Raw genomic sequence first — 27,310 nt, forward strand, 5'->3', positions numbered from 1 at the left:
TAGGTTTAGCACTTTGCCAGCGCTTGCATAGTCTGCAAAACCTGTTGTATCTCTTCCGTGGGCTTTTGACACACCCACTGATTGCCACTGGTTGTTATCTGTGTCATTCAGAAATGCTGGCTTGATATTGGTGCATTTGTGTAAATGTCCCTCCTTTGTGTGCTTAGTTTTCTACCCCCACGATTTCACTAAGAGAACATTTTAGTTGGCCATCATACTGTACAGCGATTAATGGCCCCTTCTCCCTTCTCTATATGGGCCTTGTAGCCTTATACACAGCTTGGTTTCCTCCCATGTCAGTTGCTCCCAGCTGCATCGTGAGTGCTCCTCATTCACACAACTTGTTTTTGCTGTTTGGTTGGCCTCCCTTGCAGTGGGATGCGTTGTGTTTTTTTTACTTCCCTTCATTTGCTGTGTGCTTATTCTTTCCTCATGGCCATCACAATGCACAAGATTACCTACGATGAGGGGGCTTAAAAAGAATATGAGCTTACATTATTTTTAGGTTAATTTTGACAGCATGTTTTCTGTATGTTTGTATGAGATGCAAGCTAACCCACACTCTTAATGAATTCACATGTTGACATTTTTTTCACTGGTATGTAAAATACACTGCATTTTTCATTTTTAGAACTACTTCAGGCATCTCCATTGCAGCACTATAGCAAGCCTATTGGCTTTGTTGGGCCTTTGTCCGTGCATCTGTCCCGGGCAGCTGAAGTCTATTGTTTTAGGCACGGCCCAACAGCTGACATAAAATACGCTGCACTCAGAAGACGAAGCACTGCAGCGAGCTTAGGGAAAGGCTGGTGGGCTGCGGGCTTCATGCATCCCAGGCACAACCAGTGCCTTGTTTTCCTCAGGGGAATTAGCTGGGATTTAACGGAACGATTCTGCTGGGTACCCACTTGTCAATTTAATTCAATTCTTTAAAAAGATTTGGATCTCAAATGAGGTCCACAGAAAATGAAAGACAAATTCGACTTTAAATGACAATATATCATGAAACTATTGAATATATACATATTTGAATTAAACCTTTGCCCGCAATGATTTAATTACAAATATTGGACATAGCTCCAGAAGGCTGGGGTAGAGAACTATAAAACTAATATTTCATTTGATATCTAGAAAACTCTCCCTAAAAATAAAGTTTTAGATAGTATATATGAATCCATGATGGCCGTCAGGTGAGGAGCTCCGGCCTGGAGCTCCCGGCCGGGATTGCCGTTTTTGGCTTAAATCCCCATTATTCCCCGGAATTCTTCCCCACCTAGGACCCCTTTTTACTCACCTGGGTTCTTCCGTGACTGGTTTTCTCCATTCTCTCATTTCCGGACTCTGAACTGCATCTTATGCTCTTACTGCAGACCTCGAGACAACATGGCCGATGCCCGGTGGAGCCGCTTGGCTCGGCTATAGAAGAGTCTGGCTCGGCTTTCTCCCGCAGCTGTCACCTACCCAGCCGGACATAAGGAAATGGCATTCCTCGTTCCCTCTGCTGCTATTCTTCCTCCTCCTGTCTCCCTTGGATTTAATCACTGCGGATCATTGACACCAGGATGAGACTTAGCGCAGCTAAGGCTTAATTGGATATCTCTGGATGACGGCTGAGTGTTCAGGGGCGAGATTTCACACTTCCGGACCGTCCCCTTTCCCTTCGGGCTGGATGCAGCGGTCCGCACCGATGCCTGATCCCTGCTGCGATGGGTTGTATCGACGGTGAGTGCCACAGCGCTGCTGGTCCGGTGCACCCGAAATCCTGCTTGCTATCTTCAGACCAAGGGGAACGCTTGCTCTCCCAGTCCCGCTACTGCCTGGATGCCTCTCTACATCCTGGCCATCTGCTTGAGTGTGCTGGTCCTCAGCTCTAACATCTGGACCTGTGAGTCCTTCCCAGGTATGGGGGGTACAGTGGCGATTAATCTACTTGGCGCAATGGTGTGACGCTCCTGGGATTTGCTGTTCCTTCCTGAACCTGAGAGGAGTTCCCCCCGGACTTCGCTGCTGCCTCCCTTTTCTCCAAGACTGCTCCCTAACTCGCAGGGCTGACTCACCGGATGTTCGGCTTGCAGATTGTCAACACCGATGCCCCGTGGTCCAGAGCCTGTGCATGCCCTCTACAGCCTTCCGTCCACCTTTGGTTTTGTGGCTTCGCCCCCCTCTGAATCTACTAAATTTAATGCTGCTCTCTGGTCTTTCTCACAGGATTTTCGACTTTTGTGCACCACGCTATATTGGTGTTGGTCTCCGATGATTCCTTCGACCCTGACCTACCATCTTGTTTGACCTCCGTCCTTCCCCCTTCCATCCTGACTCCCCCTGATGACCCCCAAATATTTTTAGGTCTCGCCTTGCATGATTAGAGAATGCGCTGCTCTCGCTATATGAGGGCTTCTTGGAATCAATACGATTCCAGAAGTCGTGTTGCTGCTCCACCTTCAGTTTTGATTTGTGCTCGTCGTTTTGCGTCATGGATGATGCAAAACACAGTGTAATAATTGCACCGGAGGGAATCATTACACTGAGGGTTGCCACCCTGTCTGCTTTTGACCCCGCCCACCGAGATTGGCTCTTTTACTTGCGGTGGGACACAGTGCCTTCTAATTGCTGGGTGAGCACTTTGTTTTTTTAATTCGCACAATGAAATGGCGTGGCCACACTTTTTTTTTAAGTTGGCGGTATCATGTGGACTTTGATTTATGAGTGTACGTCATTAATATGGGGATTTTGCCTGAGAACCCCGCCGTTGGTCCTACCCTGCTCGATCCTGTCCTGTTTCTCATAAACTGCCTTCTCTCTCTTTCTCTCCCATTCTCTGCCCGCACCCTCGCCCCTTCGCAAGCCCCTTTCTCTCCTAGTCTTCCCACTACCTCTTGCCCACACATCATGCATCTGCTTCCCTCTCTTGTTCTTGGAGGAGTCTTTAAAACTGATACCAGCCATCTCTCTCTCACATACACACCACCACATTCATCCTCCCACTGCAAGGAGGGCACGCGAGCGCAGGGGGCAGCGCTGTGACTCAGCTCAGGGGACGCAATAAGATCTCACCAAAGACTTCCCTTTTAACAAGACCCCCTCTGAAAGCAAGCAAGTAAGAACAATTGATCTGCTCGGTCGACTTACCCACCTGCTTCCTTCTGCTGCACCCGATTTCTCCACTCAGAGACTTTTAAACTTTGCTCACATTTCTGCAGTGGCGGCTGTTGACTCCTGAAAGTGGTATGGCGTAATGAGTGAGCATGACTAGAATAGATGGTCATGGTGGCCCCTCACTGAAAAAAAATGAAACAGAGGACAACATGGTACATTTTACTGCAAATTTGAATAATTTCACATTTGCTGTGTGGCATTTTGTTGTGCTGGTGACGTCTTCTGTTTTATTCATGCTGCTGTCTTGTGCAACATTATTAAAAGTGATTTTTATTTTGTTGTATTGTAGTATTTGCACTGTGTTCTGTTTTGACGGTCCTTGTGATGTGCGATGTCATGTTTCAATTGTGGTGCTATGTTGCTGTGGCTTTGTGTTTGTTACTGTGTTATATTTAGTGGCTTAATTTAGATAGGTCAACAAACGCTGCTATATTTGCAGCCAAAAGCAGCACATTTCTTTAAAGTTCCAGTCATAAACAACTATTTACCAGTTTCTAAGGCAGTAAAATAGTGCTGCTGCAGCTCATCAACCACTTAAGGCACTAGTCGGCTCTAAAGTGGCAAAATGGATTTGCCTTATTTGCCACATAATCAGTCATTTGATGCAAAATTTGCAGATTTTAACCCAAAAAATATGTGTAGCTCAAAAGTTACAAAAAACACAGCAACATGTGTTGCTGTGAGGTGGAAAATTTGACTCGTCAACTTTCTTCATGTGAGTGTGAAACTGATACTAAAGTGGTGAAACCCTTGCCCACAGAGCACCAACATGTAAAAATCACATATTAATGAAGCAAGACTTTCACTAAATTATGCTGCAAAACATGCCTCACAGGCCACATAATTTAGCCAACCCTACCGCATAATTTTAGTCTACATTGCAACACAATTCCAGTGACCCCGCAAATACTCAATAAAATAACGTAACTCAATTGCCTCGCAATAATTGTCAATCACAGTGTGCCTACAGCTGTAAATTACGTCAATATTAGTTACCTGGGCCTGTTAGGAAAAAATGGAACCTACTTGTAAAAAAAAGCTTCTTAGCTCCCTCCCTCCAACCGGCTCGTTTGTGAGGTTTGCAGCCACAAAGATATGTATTAGCATATATTAAATGTGTTCTGCTCTAAGTGTGCCCTAGCACCTTGTTTCAGTGGCAGCTTGAACAATTAACTGCTCTGACATCACCAACTTGTGCTGTGAGTTGTCTTTTTTTTAAAGCAAGATTGCTGTGGCCGTAATCTACATGGAAAATCCCAAAAATATAAATGTGCAACTGCAGGGACGATAGAAGCGGAGGAGGATGAAGGGAGCGAGGGCTGGGTAGGTAATGAAAATAAAATAAAGATTCATCTCCGGACGAAATATTTTGCCAATACAATGTGCACAGCAACGAAACAGAAACACAATGTGCACACAGCAGAATAGCAAGCAATCATGCCCGATATCAAACAGCTAAACGGAGGGAGCGAGATTGTATTGACAGGGAATAGAGGAACGGCCTCCTTGAGACTGTGAGTTCACTCTCAGCGCTCGGCCCAAGTATATCCTGTGATTCTGGGCAAATCACTTAGCATCCTGTTGCTTTAAAAAACATGACCTTAAGTAATGTAGCAGGCGCTCCTGTAAAGCACATGCACAGCAGGACATCTGCAGTTTATTACAGCTGCCTCATTACAAGTATTAAATAGAGCAGCCAGCAAGTAGAAATTTATTTTCGTCTGCTTGGTTTTTTACATTCATTTCTTGTCTCTCCCCTCAGGCTCAGGATTGTAGGGCAACGCCCCTTTTGCCCACTAACACCAGCCGCCCCTGCCTGACTGGATTGCAGGGATCCGTTTTAAAACAGCTATTGCTTTACTTCTCTTGTCCCCGCCTCAATTCTTCGGCCCCTTTGCTGTTATAATTGATCTATGTCTCTTTTCCTTGGCTGGGATTTCCCTGTGGCTCAGATGGTGTGACTGCTGTAATGCTTGGTGACATCGTGGAATGTTGGGTGCCTGGCCTGGGTGTAGAGTGGCAGTTGATGTCAGGCAGGCTGAGCAACAGGGAGGTCACTCCTGGTGGGGTTTTACATTTCCATCTTAAGAACCTAATCTGGAACTTGACTTAATAAACCTATCCTGTTTATACACCTGGCTCAAGGACTTTCTATTTAAAAAGTGACGCATCTTCCTAGATGCGTCACTTTTTAAATATGGCGCACCAAGGCGCATGTTTTACGCCGCAGATGCGTCACAAAAAGTGACGCATCCGCAGCGCAAAACTGACGCAAGGCCTCATAAATGAGGCCCCTGGGGCCTCATTTATGAAAAGTGACGCATCGCTGCGTGAAAACAGCGATGCGTCACTTTTCACTGCGCACTCCTTGCGACACCAATGATGCGTCATATTTAATGTATGACGCATCATGTTGCAAGGACTTACAGATACGTCAGTATTTCTGACGCATCTGTAAGCGCAAAAGTGACGCATTGCTGGAGTGAGTCACAAAAGTGACGCATCTCCAGCAATGCGTCCTTTCACATGGGGAAAGCCCCATGTGAAAGGGCTTGCGTCAGTCTTACGCCTGCTGTGAGGCAGGCGCAAGATTTTGACGCAACAGCATCCTAAAAGTGACGCAGTGAAATCTCATAGATTTCACTGCGTCACTATTACGAGGCTTTTTGCGGGGGAACGCCCCCTCTGCATACATTATACCTGAAGCAGGTATAATGTGGCGCAGGGGTTTAAAAAGTGACGCATCTTCCTAGATGCGTCACTTTTTAAATATGGCGCAACAAGGCGCATGTTTTACGCCGCAGGTGCGTCACAAAAAGTGACGCATCCGCAGCGCAAAACTGACACAAGGCCTCATAAATGAGGCCCCTGGTGTTTACCGGTCGGTAACAGAAGAAATAAACCGGGAACTGTCTCCCATGCATGCTGCTGCTTGGCCCGCAAGGTTTACCCCGGCTACGCCTTGGGTGCAGCCGCACCCTATCATCCATTGTGATTGTATCCACTCCACCCCAAAGACCTCGCACCACCTCCCTGCGTGTCCTTAATACTGGGAGTGGGGGGAGGGGGGGCCGAACCGAGGGGCATTCTGTTGTGTTTTCCCCTTTCTCCCCCGTTCCGCCAGAGACCTGATGCTATTCGAACGTTTTACATGAGCACCAGGTACATTACAAGGATACTTAATTTTTGTTAAGACTTGAGAATATTACGTTTTTTTGCCCAGAATCACATGTTCAAAGTTGTGTTGCCAAACAAAGATCATCGGCATCCATCTACCGTGAAGGTACACTTCACACATTGCTACACAGTAAAGCTTCCAGCAACACACTGTTCGAATCACACACGTGTACCCTTTCGCAAGCAGACAAAGCAACAACAAAACACTGTCACACCAGCCATACGGACACCAGCTAACATAGCATACTTTGGTGTTTACAATACTGGGGATGGTCTAAAGCCCACATTAATTTCCATCTGGTCTGGGAGTAAGCTGAAAGAAGGTCATTCACAGATTGCCAGCTTTGTCAAACCAACCCCTATGAAGTATCCCAATGCCTGCATGAGCGACTGATAGGGGGATTGTATATGGGGAGTCCCTTAGAGTTTTGTTACACCACTGTCTTTCACACTGCCCGACAGTGTGAGGAGGGTGGAGAGAGGTGAGAGATGGAGGGAGGGCTGGTGCAGACGGTTTGTAGGCTCAGCATCACAATTTAAGTAAACGATCCCTTCCTGGTTCACAGGACGTCCTCAGTTAGAATTTAGCAGAGCCCGTCTTAAATTACACTAAAAAAAATGGTGTGCACTACTGGCATCCAAGTTCACAGCCTGCCACCATGCATCCTAATCCAAACTTCTGCAGTTGACTGACGTTGTGTGATTCTGTGTTAGGGACTTTATTTCACTATGGCTTCAAGTGTAAAACAAGCACTGAAAATGCAATAGGCCTCACCTTTTATTAAGTTAAAGCCATTGTCTTTGCTATACAATTCCATTAGCAAAGCAAATGGCTTTAACGCAATCAAAGGCGAGACCTATTGCATTTTCAATGCTTTTTCACTTTTCTTGCTGGACTGCCTTAACCAGGGCTCGAGTCGGGGTACCACGCGGGTGGACGGCTTCCCCCAACTTATTTTACCTGGGGTACACCGTCCCCCCTGCCAAACAGCTGGACTTCACTCTTTGGCCTCTCTGGGACGAGAAGCTCGGCACCTTTCGTGACGTTGCTTCCTGTCGTGACGTCACTTCTGGTGACAGCGTATCCCCACTTCTTTTTTGACGATTTGTGCCCTGACCTTAACCCCATCCCCCACTCAGGTTCCCTTCTCTCCTCTCATCTTCTCTCACAACCCTTTATTGTCCCCTTTCCTTTTTCTCCCCTCTACGATTTGCCACTTTCTTTGTAATGACTGTGCATTAATTGTTTAATTTATTGTAACTTGTAATTCATTATTTTTGTTATTGTTACTTGTAATTCGCTGTTTTTGTTCCTCATGTAAAGCGCTCTGATACCTATGGGTCTAGCCAGCGCCATATAAAACTCAAATAAACTAAACTAAACTAAACTATATATAAAAGTACTACAAATGGACAAAAGGAACAATCTGTCCCCTAAAAAAACACAGATCTAAATCCAGTTAATTACATACATACATGTCATTATAAATAAAACATCCATGGATAAAACCAATTCATAAATAATAAAAAGAAAACTTGCAATTGCACTTTCCTTTGATTGCCGATGATGGACTGCCAGAGATGGGGTTGGCACCGACAGCTGTCACTGGTTTTGAAACAGCCTTAAGCTGCCCAATGTGGTGGGTTCAGCGTGGGTGCCTTATAATTACAGGTCAGTGGCTTAGAGTGTGGATTATAAAGTGAATGTGTGTTACGGCGGCTAATAAAAAATACATTCGAGAAGGCCAGGAATTTGACATCCCTCTCTGAAGTAAGTAGGGCACCAAGTGTTCGCTAGTCCACCTTCCCATCTCTTTCATTGCTATTAAAAAAATCTTTCACCGAAATTCGAATTTATTGACCAACGTGTCATAATGTATCAATTATCTATTCTTGACAAAATGTATTAGTTATGATTTTAATTTAGTTCAGCCTATGTGTTCATTTAGTTCTGTGTTGAGTAACAATGCAGAGTAAATCGCCCATTTGCATGCATCAGCAGCAGCAAAGGGAACTCCCGTGATGCTCTTGTATCAAGAGAAAGGCACCTTAAGATCTTACAGGGGGCAGGAGTGACGAGGGCGTTCTTCTGTGAGTGGCAGTTGGGCCGTAGTCTGTTCTACTGCTCGGAACCCTGACTCTGCCGATCACTGTTTTTTGATTTATTGTTTGTGCTTCAGCTATCGAATACAGAAGAGCCCTCACTAGTGTGAGTTGACTTTTACATCTGTCATAGACATGGAAGCTAATTCAACATATATTTTCCTATCAATATCTAAACATAAGCAAATCCACAACAAGTTTTCGCCCTAAGGCACCACTCATTGCCTCGCACATGATGACATAGGTAAAAAATGACACCATTGAAGACATTAAATATTAGCCACCATTAACATATTTCATAACATTACTTTGGACAACCAGGATGTGGACTTTTTTTAACACGCTTTGAAAATAGTTCCATCTGTGCACAAACTGTAACTATTCAATCACATTATTTATATACTTTCTGCTCCCTTGATGCATACTTATAAGATCCCAAAATCGAGACGGATTGCATTGCAAACGCTCATGCACTGAATATTTTAAACCGCATCTCCTTTAGGCCCCTTAATCTCGCTCTGGAATTCTGTGACCTGAGACCCAGTGCTTAATTTTAGCCGGTGGGTTCTGGCACCTAATCATGAATATCGGTGCTTATAGCGCGAACTCGATCCAAAGGTATTGGAGCAAGGAAACATTCATTTTTGGTTGGCACGGGAGCTCTGTTTTAGGCGGCGCTACAAGAGAAATGGGCTGGTGCAAGCTGCCTCCTGACAAGAGCCTGGCACTTCTTTCTTTTTTTTTTATTACAAATTAACCATTGTCTTTGACCCTCATCTGGCAGCACTCTGCTATCTGTCTTGCTGTGTCTGCTGCTAACTCCTACGGTTCCTCAGGCTTTCACCATAGCAGGGCTCAGGCAGAAATATCAAAGATGTTTACAAGGGACCTGGTTATTGAATATTTAACAGTTAAGGTCTGCAGAGGGGCAGAAATAAGCAAAAGGGAGCATGGTGGAGGATTGAAAATGAAATGTGCTTCATTGTTATTTTTAGTACTGCATCTCAAACGCATTAAAGCATCACTAATCGTATGATATGTTCTTTCCTGCTCTTTCCTGCACATCTATCTCTTCAGCTGGTAAGAAAGATACTATTTTTCATATTTTCGTTACAAGTTGAGTCACTTTAAACAACAGTTTGTGGTTAAGCTAGTTCGAACCTAATGCAGAAGTGGCATAGGGCTTGACTGAGGGTTTGGTGGACAGAGTACAGTAGAGGGTGGCAGCCGTCCTCTCTTTATCTTTAAAGGGACTACTGACATGACGTTTCCTTTCAATGTTGACACAGATTGGAGGATGGCTGCCACCCATGTTGACGCCCCTTTCAACGGCCACCAATCACCTTTTATAAAGTTTCTGTTTTTCAGAAACAAATTCTCCAAAGAGGAAGAGTTTTCTCCCATAGTGTGGGGTGTCATTATTTATTATTCTGTCCGTCACTGCCAGGTTTTTCCTCATGGTGACAGACAAGCAAAAAAGGTACTACATCATTCATCCTAAATTGGGTGGATGGTGGGAGGTCCTTCCTCCGACAGCCCCAACTCTGTCGGGCCATCAGGGAAAATTTCTGTTGACGGAGCCAACAAGGTCTCTGCTCCCAGAAAACGTAAGGTTCAAGCAGCTTTGAACTGAGGTGGGCAGTCTGAGAGGTTGCCGTAGAGGATGCTTCTTAGTGTTTGTGATGAAGTACCCTGCCTGTCAAACTGTAACTTGGGCCTTTAATGTTAATTGTTTTATTAGTTACACTACATGTAGGGTGCATTATTATAGTCGCAAAGGGGAGTATATAACTTCTCTCCACTCTCTTCTGTGTCTCTATGGCCTCCATAAAATATATATTTCTCACTCATTCACCCCTTTGCCAGTTGTTGGACTTTGTAATTTTCTAAATAAACATTTTGTCAGAGCAGCAATCAGTAACTCTTCTTTAGCTATTACGACTTTCACTTCTATTTCTTACATTCCCAGTCCTCTACTTGTGAACTCCCACATGTAATGTATCCATAAAATGGCCACACCCATTGTTAACATGTACATGCCCCCTTGGCACTTGTGTTATGCTGTCACCTGTCTAATTTCATAATTCTCCTTTAATTGCCCTGGCTTATGTATATGAAAACCCAGCGGACATCCACCTGGCTTCTGGATTGTGAAGCAGCAATGGAATGCCAGTGGGAACTGGGACCTCTCAAAATGTCATTTCAAAGTTGGGGTGTTTTTCCGGAGCACAGCTCATAGGTGGCGCTATGATACTCTCATATCATGCACAGGGCAGTCATATTTTCACATATGATTTGGAAATTGTTATGGGTGGCAATGCATTATTGTTTCCTACCGTATGTCTCCATGACATCAGACTCTTCTGTTCACTCACAGCTCACTCACCTAAACAAATTTACACTTACACTCAGCTTGTCACTTACAGAAACTGTTAGATGAGGGGCAGGTCCATTCGATCTTGGTCGGTGTGGTGCACATGGGCTGTAAAGGATTACAAACCAAACCTGCCTTGACAAGGAGGTAGGGAAGGAAGTGGAGGGCATTGGACCTGTACTGAGTTTGCAGAAAGAATGTTGTCCTCCTGAGTGTAAATAGAAAACTAATTTCTGTGTATAACCTAAATTTGATTTAAGTAACAGTTCTTGAACATATATTGTATAGAATAGTAATTAGTGTTTGTATTCACTTTAGGGTGGCCTTTTGGGCTAAGAGTGAAGCAGTCCCTGATGCCCAGCAAGTAATGGTAAAATCAGGTTAATTTATTACATCTGTTTAGTTCGAATATTTCACACTTTTAATGGCAATGGAGAAATAAGGATATTTCTCCTCATTATGCTTCACCTGGGAAGATGTATCTATTTGGCGCAATCTCAGGTCTACCAGCAATGGTAAGTTTGAGAATGCGTCAAACTTTATGAGAGTTGTGTGGAAGCACCCATGCAACGCCCATTGAATGCCTTCCCAGGGCAGAGTAACGCTACACATCGATTTGCGCTGCATTATCCTGGATTTATGAAGCCACTCAGGGCAACACAAAGTGGCATTGCATGGCTTTGTAGATTGCATTATGTGCTTACCTCACATACGCAGCATGTTGCTTGGTGCAAAAACGACGCAACCTCAGACATTAATATGCCACTAGGCTTCTGGTCTTTACTGGGTGTTTGATGTATGGAGCACCCAGAACAAAAGCCAAGGGGGCTCAAAGCTTGGCTCCAGGATCGTAATAGGGGAGTGTGATGGGTTAATGGGTCAGAAGGACACACTGAAGGGCGGAAAGTGATTTTAAAACTTTGTTTTTATTGCAGTTATGTGTCACCTTTATGAAAGAAAAAAAAACGTTGTCTATGTCTTAATTTCCCTGAGATTCTTTAAGGCCTTTGATTTTCCAGGCAGCTCTAGTCTTCCGGGTGGCCCCGTAGGATTATCTTGTGGAGGCTAAAAAATAAAAAAATTCACCCCATATCAGTATATCTGATACCTATATTTGTGTCTAAGTGCTCAGGTGGAGGTGACCATCACCAGGGTGACTTGAGTGTAGGGTTGATCATAGTGTGTGGGAGTTTAACACCCCTCCCCCTCCCATGCTCTTGAACACATTTCCACCACCTTTTTACCAACCCCGAAGGAAACGTGGCCACTTGCCTGCTACCTCAATCTTCCTGGTCCATTGGGGTCTTGGATCACCGCGTCTTCCTCTCTCCTGGGTTCACAGGAGTTCTTGAGGGTATTTCCTTTCGTTGAGCACAGCTTGATCTTCTAGTCGATTGCCTGTGTCTTTTGTGATGTTCTCGCAGGATTTTCCTCAGGGCTAGCATCTAGATTCATCTTGGCTTCCATCTTCTCGGTTGGGCTTTCACTGACTTGGTCTACCTTGTCCCACACTTCTCGGTCTGATACTGTCTCTATATTACAACTGGCACTAGTTGTTTCATCTCCGCCACCACTCTGCGTGTTTTGTCCTTCTTTTATATTATTACCCGTCACTCCGCTGTGATTTCTCACGCCTAGGGCATGGGCAAAGGCTATGTTTGGGTTGGACTCGGCAACCATCTCGGGTGGGATTCCTTCTTCTTGGTCCGGCTCCCGCTGACTTGGTCTACCTTGTCTCAGACCCCTAGGTCTGATAGTGTCTCTATATTACAACTGGCACTAGTTGTTTTTGTCTCTGCCTCCGCTATGTGTGTTCTGTCCTTCTTTTATATTATCTCCAGTCACTCCACTGTGATCTTGCTCGTCTAGTGCATGGGCAAGGGCTGTGTCTGAGGCGGATTCAGCAGCAAGCTTGGGTGGGATCAGATTATCGCCCACAACATAACAGGGAGGGTATGTTCAGCTCGGATAGATTTCTCACAGCCATAATTCCAAGGGGTCTCAATGGATTGCTGTAAATGAAAGACACAAATGATGGATCAACCATGGAAGGACTAGTCACCTCCTCTGTAGTGTAGTTCCTATATTCCCAACAGGCTCTGCCCATTGGAATAATATATCCTATAGATTTGACGTAAGACTTATGTCTACTAGGTCTCTATCGAATATATTAGACTTAATTGTGAGAGCCAGCTAGCTCAGAGGTCACTAGAATCTTTCTCGAATAAACAAGAAGGAATTCGTTTCTGACAACCGCATAAACATGACAACTTTGTTTCCCCAAGAATAAATGTATCTTCAGAGTTGTGGAAACAATAGATATATATTTTACTCAGTCTATCGTGCATGATTAGTTTCATAAGAGGTGCAGAGAAATAGATAGACTGGCGTTTTCAATAAAAGGGATTTATTGAACAGTCTTCTTTCTCATGCAAGTAAAGTGAACTGCTACAATCGTAATGTAGACTGCAAAGTATAATGCGTACAGCGAAAAGAGTATTATAAAATAATACTGTAAAAGCATTGTATGGTTACTAAACCATAGATAAATACATACATAAATAACAAAGGCTAAAAGTACTCAACTGGTGCTTCTAAAATACGCCTACCCCGATGTATCTAACCTAAGGCTAGTACGAGGAAAGAAGTAAGTGTGGTGTAGCATAGGTTTAGTTTCTTTGCCAAGAATCTATCCAAGATTTCTCTTTAGAGTCTAATCAGCTCCATACCTTAGTTTAGAATGAAGGAGGTCTAGTATCTCTGTCTCGGGACTCGATTTCCCAACACCCCGCGAGAGGAGCTTGGAAACACTGGAGCTGGATTCTCAGCGAGAAAACGGACAGCTTCTCGATCAGTGCATCAGCTAGAGGGTCGGTTTCCTTCGGCACTTGCTGTCGTGAGCTGTGTCGGGCAAGTAGACAGTCGAACTGCTTCGAACCACCGTGTCCTTGCTAGAGCAAGTGAAGGCATATTTATACCTTGAAGGTGCCTAGTTTGAAGTAAATTTGGGCATAATACCGTCAGAAAAGAACCCCAAGGGAATGGTAGTTCTTTGTAAACTCCATGAGTTCTTGGACAAATCAATATTCAAGCAAGAGGATGTCCCTGACTGCTTAAGCCGATTTTCCAAGAAATCGTTGTGGCTTTTTGGTACGGGTGGAAGTAGCTATGCCTGTATTTGGACTGTATGGGCTATGTCTAAATATGGGTATGATTTCAATGTCTATATTGGGGCAATGTGAATTGTACCTATATAAGGGCATGAATCGGGAATTTTTGCTTGGATCCTAAAACGCCATACTACATCACCAGGCCTCAGCACTGACATATAATTGTGTTTAGCTAATCCTCAGTACTGAGGAAAGAGCACAGATGAAGAGTACCCCTTCTCAAAAACATAAATTGACAGGTGAGCTGGAGGGGTTGCAATTTCCTCCTGACCTAGTGCAACAGTGCCTCAGAAGACATAATTAAGAGTGAAGAGCTGCATTCACACAAAAGTAGAGGCCAGCCACTTTTTAATGAAACACTGCGTTCAAGGTGTTACTGTAAAGGACGGGTTTAACTGTAATCAGAAAGAAATTCACAATATATGCGGAGTGACTTACAATTAAGAATGAAAAACCAGATGATTGACTTTAGACAAATTTGCACCAAGTTTCAAAGAACATCTGTCCCTAATTTACTAAACCATATCTTAATGGCCCTGCACTGATGTTGATTCAGGGACGGTTTTTAAAGTTGGGAGTAATGAAATATCTACCAAGAAGACAAAGTTGTTCTGAGGACCTACCCCGGCCTTCTCCAACCTCATTTAGAATGAGGGGAAAGTCAGTGTTCCAGATGGCAGAGTTGCTACTGGGTCCACCTTGTCACATCATAGCCTTGAAAATGCCAAAGAGAAAAATTTTCAAATTAAGGGCATTCTTCTCAGGATATTTCCACTAGTGCTCAGTCTGTTCTGCACCATTAGCTAAACCATGATAGTCATAGTCACAAAAACCCCCTGAAATATCTGTCTGACTATCGGGAAAAAACAACACATGGGGGGAGATAATAAATTAGGGCCTGATTATGAAGGCTGTTGGTGGCGGTCTCCCCGCCATCGTAAGCAAGTTTACCGTCTGCAATATAAGAATGGCGGACGGATGCGTAGCGGTCGGTATGACCGACCGCCATGGGTACGACAGTCGGAATGATTCAGTTCGCCGGACTGTCAGCTTTCCACTGCCAGGCGGCGGTGCCTGCCAGGCAGTGCCATAGGGATTATGATATCCCTTTCTGGCTGTCTGTCAGCAGTGGTTATCCTGCCTTGACTAGGCAGATGGAAAGAGACTTTGGGGGCCTGTAGCGGGCCCCATCCCCCACTGGCCCTGAGCTGTGTTTTTATGGGGGCACCTACCGTGCCCACTGCGTATCCTGGCACCATGCCTGCCACATAGTGCAGGGATATGTCCAGTGTCCCCTTTTTGTCTTCAGCGAGTGCTGCAGCCAGCAGCACACTCTGAAATGCCAAATATAAGCATTGCGACCGACATGGTGGTGGTCGCATTGTAATGCCTATTTCAGGACCGCCCGACAGGTCATCCTGACAGGCAGTCCCGTTTCTGTTAAGGTGGTGGGCAGACTTTAATCAGGTTATAAGTTACTTTTTTAAATGAACTCCCCCTTTGAGAGTCTGCATCATGGGATAACATAAGTGATGACAGGTCCATCATGTCAAAATTGCATGGTAATCTGCCATTACAGATGATTTTTTTTCTCTGAAAGGGCCCTTGTTATGTAAATGAGAGCCATTTCTCTTGGCAGGGGATATACGTGTTAAAATTATGTAATACTGCCTCATCTAAGGTGACAGAGGTGCGGCGGGCCTGCAGCCTGTGCGTAAATGAACCTCTCAGTTTCTAAATCTTGCAAGGGGTTGATGGCGAACTAATGCCAACTTTAGTGACTAACACCTATATTTATAGTAAGGCCATTGCAGGTGGTTAACATTCAGCAGCTGTCACTTTTGGTACTGGGGCATGGACAGTGACCTGAGTAACTAGTATCTGAACTGACCGCGATGGCAATCAAATTAATTCAGTTATTGTGTGTGCACTAGCAGAAAGTGCAACAATAATGAATGCGGGACTAATTCACATCAGTCTTTGCACATAAATGTGCAAGCTAGTGGTACCAAAAACGCATTTTTGATTCTAAAGTCGGGATCGTAATTTCAAAAATCAGAAAGGTGTCATTTAAAGTTATTTTAAACTACAAACACAATCTTGATAACACAGCTTGTAAGTTTGTTGCTTGGGTCAAGAAAGGGAGACTCTCAAGAGTTTTAGATTTGCACAGATCAGGCACAAACTGCAACATTTTTGACCATTGACAAACATTTATAGGCTCATTCTAACCCTGAACAACTTGTGAAGTTGGTCCTAAAAACAGAGCAACTCATTTTTCCTGAGTGTAAATGGGTAGGGAGAACCCCCAATTTTCTCGAGGAAATGTAAGATGGTGTTTCTTACAGAAAAAGTATTTCCTCTTTGTAGAGTAAAACTATGCAAATCTGCATATCCAACTGACATTGCCCCCGGCAACCCAGGGGACCGCCATCCACCCTTCAACTTTTTCGTTGTTCAGCGTCCCCACGGACAACCCACAAAATGACCAGGAACAACTGATACATGCGGTTCATGTCAATGGTGCAAAACTGTGACAGTAAATATGGCCATCCATCAAACCTTTACACAGTTTATCATTTTTCAAAAACAAACTCGCAAAGTGGGAGTTTGTTTTAGAAAAATGAAAAACCATTGACACAATACTTTTTTTTTAAATTCTTTACTGCAACCTGTGACAGACAGCTGAACAACTCCGTCCCATCGCCCACTCTAAAAGCGTGAGGCCAGATGGCTAACGTGTGATGGACAGCATTCGGGCCCTCGGAGGATTATGTCGACAATGAAGCACCAGTAGTGTCTGTCATTACCATACTTTCAGTCAACTGCCTGCATCAAGAATGTGCTGCAACATGGCGTTCCCCCCTGCGATGGCGCTAAGTTTCACGACTTAGCGCCAACACAGCCCCTTCCTGCACATGAAAATTCAGGAAAGACCATTTTGCTTTTTACATGTGTGTTGCACAAGGCAGTACACATGGGAAAAACAAAAATCAGGAGCAATGAAGCATTTCTCCTCGTTTCTCCAACTTAAGACCAGGGTTTTTCTGATCTTAAGGTCAGCGCTGCTACCTATTATCGCGGCCCTTGATAATAGGGGGCAGAATCGATCACAATGGGTGTTGCGGTGTAACGCCCACCGCACTACCCACTGCATGCCCCTTTCACGTTGAATTTAGCATGAAAGGGGCCTTATTCTCAAGGCAGCGTTAAGCCACTTAACGTGGCTTAAAGCCAAGTTAAGTGGGTTAACACTGCCTTGAGAATAAGATGCTGACCCTATCACCACGGGAACGTCAGAAAAAGTAATGTTCCCGCTGCGATAGGGGCTTGAGATTATTGCCATTGTCTCTCTGGCTCCATGATCACGGTTGCACACATCCCATAGCGCCAAAAGAGAATATGCATCTCTTCCAGCCAGGAAGAGGCTGTTGTGGGGCCTTGTGGGTTTTGGCCAAGATTTGACACAGTATGTGGGGGGTTGGCAGGTAGCACATTCCTTGCTTCAGGCGTCAGGATATCCGTTGGGTGGCAGCTGCGCTTTAAAAGTGTCCCTTTCATTACAATACATATGAGAGCAGTGGCCATGCCTTTGGCCACTTCTTTAGTGTTGGTGTTTCATCTGACAGGAAAGCTCAAAGTGGCGTATACCAAGTAGGTGAACGCTCTGCTCCATAGGGAACAAACGTTTATCCATAATCACAGTGGGTAGAGTGCCTTCTGGCCTCCCTCTCAAAATGTGTGGCTTATCTCATTACTGGAACGCCTCACTTTCCTACGACTGTGAGAAATTGTATGCATGTACCTGAGGGGGCCAGATCTCAGTATGTCAGAGTGTGTGTTTGGGATTGTGGCTTTCTCTAGAACACATATGTAAACCAGAGTGCTGGTCTTTAACCACCCTTAACATGAAAGGCTAGCATAGTTCAGATTGTAGTGTGGCTAGATTGGACCCACAAACACTACAAATAACAAATAGGAGACCTTGAAGTTTCCCCCACTTGATCATGTGCAATCTATTATCTCAGCTTGTGACTGAGGGATGTTCTCTTTGCCCATCCCTCATACCAAGCATTTAGCACAGGATTATGAGCGGTACACTAAACGACTGCCTCTGATTGGCTAAGACGTGCCTGGAGTCAATTTACACCACTTTGGAGTATCATAGGCTTTGTACCATTAATATGGATTTTAAATATTACAAATAATAAGGATACATGTGCACAGCTAAAAAGCCATACGGATTAGGCTGGCTCCTTCCAAATTTGCAATTGCAGGTCAGAATCTGAGTGGTTTGTGAACCTGGTATTGTCTGCTCTAACCTGGACATACAAGCTGTTGTTTGAGACCAGGTTCTCTTTGCAAGATTTTCTTCAGTGAAGCTTTATGCATGACCACAGAGGAAGCAGTGAACCACGGAAAGGACTATGTTGATCAGTTCTTGTAGGACCAAGCATAGTCTTCGTGGAAAAGAAGCCTACTATTGCAGTGAGAAGAAGAGAAGGAGTTGGACTACCAGCAATGTTGAGAACCTGTCTAGACTCAATTCAAGAAATGACAGCGCCTCTGTATGGGGCTTCTAATGAAGGGTTTTTTTTAGCGATGGCAAGCGCATGTGCAACACCAGAGTGTAACTGCTCCCCAGCATATCTTAGTCTACTGCATTGGGATGACCACCATCTAAGCATCATCTGTGATTGTTTTTATTAGGAAAGTTTATTTTTATGTTCTGACATTCTGGAGGCAATGACCATCGAGAAGAGATGACGGGCATATATTCAGGATCCTATTGCCACCACAATGTCACTTTCAGTGACATTGAGGTGGCGATAGGGGCTTCGCCTCATTTACCAGGCAGCGTTAAGCCACTTAACGTGGCTTAGCGCTGCCTTGTAAATAAGGCACCCTTTCATGCTGTTAGCGTGAAAGGGGAGGGCAATGGGTGTTGCAGTGGGCATTCCCATTGAGATTTACGCCGTCCCCTATTCACAAGGGTGGCGTAAATAGGAGGCGCCAAAATTCAGACCAGGGAAAACCTGGTCTTAAAAAGGCGAAACGGGGAGAAATGTTTATTTCTCCTTGTCTTTGCTGTTTCCATGTGTGCTGCGTTGTGCAGCACACATAGAAACAGAAAATTGCCATTGATTGTTTATGTGCAGGAAGGTGAACTTTCCAGCACATAAACAAGAAAAAAAAGGATATTTTGCAAGTTCTATGTGTGCTGCATTAACCAGCTCACATAACAATTAAAACACGTAATTTAACCCCTTGCATGCTGATGACGGAGCGGTTCCGTCATCAGCTATGGGTGAGCTGTGCTGATGACGGAACCGTTCCGTCATGACTCCGCCCGCGCAAGGCGGAGTCAGCATGGGCGGGGAATTCCCGCCGCACGCAAGGGATTAAAGATTTTTTATTTGCAGGAAGGGAGGCCTTCTTGCACATAAACAATATTCCCCTCAACACAGACACCTTTGCACTATGGTGGAAGGGTGCCTGCATTGGCACTAGGCTGCTAGGTTTAGCGCCAGCTCAGATGGAAACGCACTGTTGTAAATATGGTGCAGCACTGTGTTCCTGAAGTGACGGAGTGCTTTCTTGGCAAACCACTAGTTTTCTTGTGCGCTTCCTGAGGTGCTCTGACTTGTCAGCCTCTTGCCCTTCTCATTTGTGGAGCAGAAAGCCTCTCATGAATCTTGCCATGATGTTGTCATCAAGGCTACTTTGGCAAACACAACTGCCTTGTTGCAATACACAATGACCACAGTCTCATGAGCATCTACCAATGCCAGCGGACATGTTGACAGGGAATCGAGCAATCGCTCCTTGACGGCTACCCTTGGTAAAAGAAGCTTTAAAAAGGACAGTGAACGGCCTCTGTGTTGAGTGACAGCCGACAATCGTTTTTTTGTTGCAGATTTATATAGCTCAAACTCGACCCGAAGGTATTGGAGCGCTTTACATGAGCACCAGTTACGTTACACAAGGACACATTCATTTTTTTGGTTGGCACTGGGAGATTAAGTGATTTTCCCAGAATCACAGGATGTGGAGTTGATCCAGGGCTCGAACCTTGGTTTCCCAGCAGGTCGGCAGTTTAGTCATGAGACCACATCGTCTCCCCTAACAAACTTTATTGCAACTTCTGGGTACCTGCAGGACTCCTCCTGGTTCTTCTGTGGACTTTGATGGAACACAAACAATAATCCTATATCATTAATGCCTAGGCTCTTCTACTGCCCGTACAGTGCATGGGGTTAGCGTAGATAAAATGTATCATGTTTAATGTAGTCCAGCCTCTATGCACAGAGAGTTAGGTGAGCGTTGAGTAATACAGAGATGCATGTATTAGACAGCGATTGCATTAGTTCACTAAATATTGTATCTAATGTAAATAAAGTCCTTCTCTTATCTGAAGATTCATAGCGACTAGAGATTGAACCACCTGACTGTGTCTGAGTTCCTACATTCACATTCCACTCAAAGAGTCCTTGATGCCCTCTGCGGGACTAAGCCCAAGAAGGAGGCTATTTTGTGTTTCAGTGAGCTATAATGTATCGCCTACATTTGAATGCAGTCATTACAGACATTGCTGCACATTCCATACTTCAGGGAAGGTTTTCCAACACCATTAGAGGCTTCCACCGCAGACTGACATATTTCCTATGCACGAAAATGGTGGACATCATTATGTGGGGCAGGTATGGGAAGCTGTGATCACCGAGGTATCGAGAGCAAGGTATGTAGACAGTCCAGTGAAGTATGCGAGCCTGCACGAATCAGAACTGGGATCTGCATTTTTGGAAGTGGAGAGTACCCAGTTGTGACCAGTTAATGGATTGAAGACAACACAGAGCTTTCACCTCCAGGGCTGTTTGATGTATGTGCCCCTCTTGTGTCAGGTGGGAGCCTGGACTCTGTTCTCAAATGCTTCACTAGATAACATCATGCTTGTGCTACAAAAGGTTTTCCCCTAAACATATTCTATTGTGTTATGAACAAATTGCAATAGCTGTGCCCTCCGCGCCAGTTAATCAGGTTTAAATGTTACTATTATAAGCATCGTAGGCACTGGATAGTATTCACACTACAAAATGTAACTACAGTTCTACAATCCAGTAATTGCGTACAACATGCCTTGACATTGCTTATAGCCAGCGCAGACACTTTCATCAAACCACTATAGTTCTAGGCAATTCAAAACAAAAAGGTTACAAGAAATAAGCCAAAACAGTGAGTACCAACAAGAAGTCCTCAAGGTAATACAGAAGCTTGGCCCATGTGGCGGACACTGGAAGTCCTGTCAGTGGTGAGCATTGTTAGTCCCAAACGTTTGTGTTTACGATGGAGTGCAGAGGTCAGTGAGGCTGACTTCTTCGAGAGAGTTTTGTGTATGTGGCAGGCTGATCAAGAATAAACGGGGCCAGCTGGATCATTACATAGAGCCATTCTCACATAAATGTGCAAAACAGACATATTCTCTGAATAGCACTAATAAAATATTCTAATACTTTCACGGTGCCCCCAGCTAAGCTGACCCTTTCGGGGGGTATTGTTGTTTCCTCGCCACAGGAAATTATTGAGATAGTAGTGGCAAACATTCCTGAAGCCAGCCTAAAAAATCATGGGTGATCCAGTCAGTTTTAAAAATGCAGTTCCTTTCTGCCTATTATTTTTCATAACAGATTTCTTCATTTTTGCTTTTCTCTCAGTTCCATTTTTCGATCCCGCTCCTTCGAAGGAAATCCGTAGTCATATTTCTTCAATGTGAAGGTCCCTGGAAGGGATCCGACAGTACATTAAAAAATATAAAAATTGCACAATGGCAGGCTAGATAGATGTTACAGCATCAAACAGCAGTGCTATCGCTCTAGATAGGGGCACCTAAGAGGTCCCGAGAACAGACTGTCTACTAATGTCACAGGCGACGATCTAGAAAACAATAATGATCAGTGAAATATACGCTTAGAATGCATATTTTAGACTGTAATTATGTCTCCAAGAATGAGCTTACCTGTTTATGAAAAGACAACCATTTTGCTATCACATACAATCTTTTTATTAGACAAAACGAAATTACCGAAAACGAAATATTGCCATTTTCAGGGATTATAGATCTCACATCATAGATGCCTACAGTATACCTGATAGAGCGCGGGCTCACCTGCTCAACATACTCACCTGGGCCCATATATCTATATATATATAATAAACAGGTAAACCAACACTCAAACCAATTGGGGTTTTTACCATTTGGATTTTATACCATTTATTTTACCAATCCAAGTCAGCGATACCTATAGTCCTAAAGGATCAAGGGAGTTAGAGAGAAAAATAGGTAGCAATAATAACATTTAGAATTTCATGAATAACCACAAACTCGGAAAATTTTTAAATCTTTATCTAAGTAATTTTGAAAATTATAACATCAATTTCAGATTAACTTCCTATTCTTAGAATAATACAGAATTTTGGAAAATAATCATTGCAAATGCATTGGAGAGAAAATGACATTAAGCATTTTAAAACAGAGGGTGGGTAAAAGAAAGGGAAACAATACAATGACAAACCCACACTTTATAGTTACCTATTTCGGAGTGATGACCAATCCTGGCCATGGGCTGAGTCAAAAGAATAACAAAATCCCAAGTACAGGTGCCAGCAGGTAAGAACAGGTGCAAGCCAGAATCAGAACCAGGACAGGATACAGACCAAATTGGATCAGGACAGGACCACCACAGGCTAAGCATTGCACTGCAGTTAAAGTTCAAAACACAAGCGTTGTAAACCCTCTCTGGAGCTAACAGTCGAACCCCGATTGGGTCATCGATCTCCTTTCCAAACCCCGATTGGGTTATAGAATCTTCTGACAGAGTGCTCCGCCAGCAACTCTGCTCTTGATCACCTATTAAGTGTGTTGGGTCAGTGACAGGTCAGCTAGTCGGACAAACTAACTAGCTAAGCCTACCCCAGTTATAATATTTTTCAGGTCATGTACAGCCCCCAAATGTTGCAAATTTGTGAATCCCACAATTTTATTGGACAAGAACGAGGAATAGCCATCACACCATAGTTTTCTAGAAGCAATTTGTCAATCATGTATTCATGATGTTCCCTCCCATAACTTTATCTACTCATGTTTTTCATTCCACCCGGTAGTGAAATGTATCCATGATCATTTAAAAACAATTTAATCAATTCAGCTTCCTCTGGCAAGGCATGGAGTTCACTCTTCTCCGCCTTCCATGTCCGTCTTGGCCATGATTCAAGGCGACAGCTTCTGTAACTTCAAGTCTTGTTGCGCAGACGCAGTTTCTCCAAAGATGGAGTTCAGAAAAGCATTTTGGCCCGTTTATTCATGATATGTGAAAATAGAAAAGAAACAGCTTTAGAGTCACAGAATAAATGAATGCACTCTATACCACTTCTTTCTACTCTACTCCCATTGATTTCTTTTATACTATTACGTTAGATATTAAGTGAAAATAAACAGCTTAGCAAAGCAGCGATGAATGCTTTTTGCACGTTAGGACACATAATGGCCATCTTAGTTCTATTGCGCAGAAGCAGATGTTTTCCCACCAAGCATATCACGTGGGTGACAGACGCATGCGCAGTAGAAAATCCTGCATAGCAGCAGCCATTTTAGTGCAAGGGGATTAATATTAGTAAAAGCACATTGGCAAGCTTCCCCTAGATGCCTAAAATGTTGTGTAATGCAATATTAATAAGACAAAACATGTAAGTTAGTACATTAATATTATTTCGAGAGGGTTGAGTATGAGCAAGTCACTTTTCGTGTGAAACCTTGCTCCATCATGACAATAATTACCAGCTTTATATCAGGATCAGCATTATACCAAGGAGGGGCACCATTACGCCAAAAAGCCTAATATATGTCAAGAATTACCTCCATTATGTCAGGACCAGCAGTGTGACAGCCAGTGCATGATTTGAGCCAGTGGTTGCAGGTGGGCCCCCCAGCATTTATTTATGGGAACCAGCACTTACTTTCCCTCATTAGACTTTCACCCACAGCAAGAAAAGACAAGCATTGAAAATCCGATAGGTTTCGCCTTTAAATAAGTTAAAGCCATTTGCTTTGCTAAGGGTATTGGATAGCAAAGCAAATGGCTTTAACTTAATGAAAGGCGAGACCTATTGCATTTTTAATGGTTTACCCCACAGATCCGTTCTACTTGCTTGGCACATAGATTTTGTTTGGGGAAAAAAAGAAAAGTTGTATATTGGATACACTTCTGTTGTTAAGTAATTTACGCCATGTTTTTCAACCATGAAATACCATCAGTTTACACCCAAACGCAAATTGAAGACAGTGCTACCATACAAAGAGCTGTGGTGCTGTTACTTGAATAAACAAGAAAGTAGTTATGTTAACCCTTTATGAGACCCAGTATGTTATAGACAAAGCAACATTGTAGCCTATTAAATCAAACAATAGTTTTTTGTACAGTTGGAATTCTGCACTCAAGTGTTTGAAGGTGCTTTCATATACGATAGTGAAGAAAAAGGAGGATCAGTAAAATATAATATTTGTCTACGATCACACAATTTGGTTAAGCGGGGAATCCGCAAATAATTCATGTTTTCTGGTTTCACTTTGCACAAATCATCTACTAAGCAGGTATCTAGTTCTCTCCTGTTCACCTCAACTGTTAATGCTTTACTTCTATCTCTTTTGGTGCATGAGGGTATAGGGTGGCACACAGAAAGCACATGAAAGCTTGACTCGTTATGGGCTCAAGGTTCCGACGGGACCTTGAGCTGAGCCAGAGTCAGGATTCAGCCTGGCTCGAGCTTTCAGCGGCTCAACCACCTCTAGTATGCATGAGTGACTGCAATTCCGTATAATGTATATTGGCGATATGGTCTGCTTTACAAGGGTTACTTCTTGAACAGGGGAAATATTATAAGAATAAAAGACAGTCCTCTGAAAGCGGGATTGTCCGGGGCAATCCTGGCGGTCTGGTCAGTGGTCACCCTGTGTGCTCTCAGTGCCTCAGTCCCCCGGACCTCCACAAACACCTTCTGGGGCCTCCGCGCACACACACTCATCTGTATTTATTATTTCTGAGGCCACTGGCAGCACAGCCCGTCCTCCATCCCTAGTGCTGGTGCACCATAGTGCTGGCCTCATGCCTCGCAGCACCTTTGCACCATGGACACTGGTGTGCATCCTGATCTGCATAGGATCTATTCTGGAAACATCCCTTACGTTACAAAACCATTTGTCTAGACCACTCTTGAAACCTTGTAAGTGCGCTGTGCAGGGCATCGTGTGTGCACCACGTGGAAGGTTTGTAGAAATAAAACGCCCCTCCTTGTTAGCGCCTGCATCAGGGAGGCACTAGCTTTTGTCTCAAAGTCTGGTCTGGGGTCTTTGCCTCCTAAACAGCGGGTTTCTGCGGAGCTGCGCCCAATACTCACCCAACTGGCATCCCTCTGTGTGTAAAGTGCTACAGCACAGCAAAAGGCGCTATGTGCCCATGGAAAGGGTATTTATTGTGCTGGATTATAACTGCACTTGCAAGAGTTGGCAAAATGAAGATGTGAAGCGCCAAGAGGCCGCTCCCTACCTGTGCGCAGCAACTCCAGCGGCATCAGCTCGGCCCACGGGATGCTCCTGAAAGTGTAGCGCTTGTACTGAGTGCCCCTCTTGTCGGCCAGCAGCGAGACAAGGAGCAGGGGGCCCATGGCGGCCATCAGCGTCCGTAGCCTGGTATTGAGAGGAACGGTGGGTAGACTGAGTCTGCCGGTGCGCCGGGATGATCCGTCCATGTGCCCACAATTATGTATACAGAGGAGGCGGGGACTCTAAATGTTTCTACCCTGCTCCAGTCAGGTTCCCCACAGCTCGGGTGGGAGGAGTGGCAGCCTTAGCCCCTGGCTTTCCCGCACTCATAGGATCAGCCTGCAAAGGGTAGGAGAGAGGGGCCCGACAGCCCCCAAAGACAGCTTTCGTAGCATGGATGCAGACAGCATTAATTAAACAAGTAGGACAACAGGCGCAGCCGGGACATGGGCTTTGGTAATAGTGGCATGGTGCGATTAAAAAAGAACAAGGCTGATAGAGCCCCTCCAAAATAACACACCATCTACACCCTTCTCTCCCCCACACTGAACACACTAATTAAACGTACCTGTTGTGGAAGGCAAAGATCGTCGCAGTGGGAGTGGGTGGGGGGAGGCGGAGGAGTGAGCGTGGCAGCGTGGTGAATGCACGAGGGTCGGGGGAGTGAGTGCGGCAGCGTGTTGAAGGCGCTATTTAGACAAGATGGAATCGGACTGTTCACAGTCCGTTCGGACTGGCGCATGCTGTCTGCATTGGACAGATGGTGAGAGCAGCCATCTTTGTTCATGCAGACACGTGCATGGAAGCGTTGGGAGAATTGATTCTAAAAGGTCCTCTCCATGGCGGCAAGAGCAGCCATCTTTGTCCATGCAGACCAGTGCATGCAAGCGTTGGAGAAAATTGATTCCAAAGGGTCCTCTCCATGGCGAGGGAAGCGCATGCGCTCCTTTCGCCAGGCGAGACCTATAAAAACGCAAGGGGGAAAGAAGGAGGAAAAGAACATTTTTTAAAAAAAAGGGCAAATGGAGAAAGCAGGGATTCTGAAAGAGTGAGAGAGTATTCAGTACTGAAAAAAAGAGGCATGAAGTGGAATCAGAACTATGCAGCCATGGTATTCATGACCCCGGCCATCAATATTGTTGGCCACTGGCGTCTAAACATAATTTGGTTATTTGCACCGATTATATTACAAATTAAGCACAGGTGCCAGCGGTGAGACTTAGTAGCACATTATGTTATTAGTATGCAACCAATTGCCACTATTATATGGGGGCCTGCATCACTCCATGGATGGACAGCATCTTGTCATGAATTCCCACAATACTTCATGCAACACCAACATTATGTCATGGCCAACCTTATACCATGGATGCATGAAGCAGGCTATCACACACAAACATATCAACTAACCAGCAGCTATGACCCCGTCCCCATGAGCCTTACCAGGATCAAACTACCTTTCATTCAAGAGTATTTATGAATTAGGGTCTACAAAAAAATTCTTAATCTTAAGAAAGCCTAGGGAAAAGCTATGGTAGAGCTCTCAGATTTTAATTGAGGCTTATACATGTAGTCTCTTAAAATGTATTGTGGCCTCGAGATATAAGCGAAGGTAAAGTCAATTTAATTTTATATTGCATGTGGAAGAAAACGCCTTTATGTAAAATTAATTCTGCCGGGAACAATGTATGTACATCTGCTGGTTCTTTCGTGGAGAAGTGTGGCTCAATGGTTAGA

The 27,310-nt window shown here is 44.4% G+C and overlaps 1 protein-coding gene and 1 long non-coding RNA gene across 2 annotated transcripts in view; both read left to right on the plus strand.

The window, feature by feature from the left end:
- LOC147703292 (uncharacterized) overlaps window positions 1-1,475 on the plus strand; it is a 195,301-nt gene extending 193,826 nt beyond the window's left edge. Inside the window, exon 12 of the mRNA XM_086929489.1 lies at window positions 1,371-1,475. Within this exon, the coding sequence (XP_086785615.1) occupies window positions 1,371-1,475 (105 nt within the window). The remainder of the gene's footprint in view (window positions 1-1,370) is intronic.
- Window positions 1,476-11,098: 9,623 nt separating this feature from the next.
- LOC147703293 (uncharacterized) overlaps window positions 11,099-27,310 on the plus strand; it is a 28,439-nt gene continuing 12,227 nt past the window's right edge. Inside the window, exon 1 of the long non-coding RNA XR_015297571.1 lies at window positions 11,099-11,180. This is a non-coding gene — a long non-coding RNA (uncharacterized LOC147703293). The remainder of the gene's footprint in view (window positions 11,181-27,310) is intronic.

Source organism: Lissotriton vulgaris, chromosome 7 (assembly GCF_964263255.1).
Source record: "Lissotriton vulgaris chromosome 7, aLisVul1.2, whole genome shotgun sequence".
NCBI classification, from domain to species: domain Eukaryota; kingdom Metazoa; phylum Chordata; class Amphibia; order Caudata; family Salamandridae; genus Lissotriton; species Lissotriton vulgaris.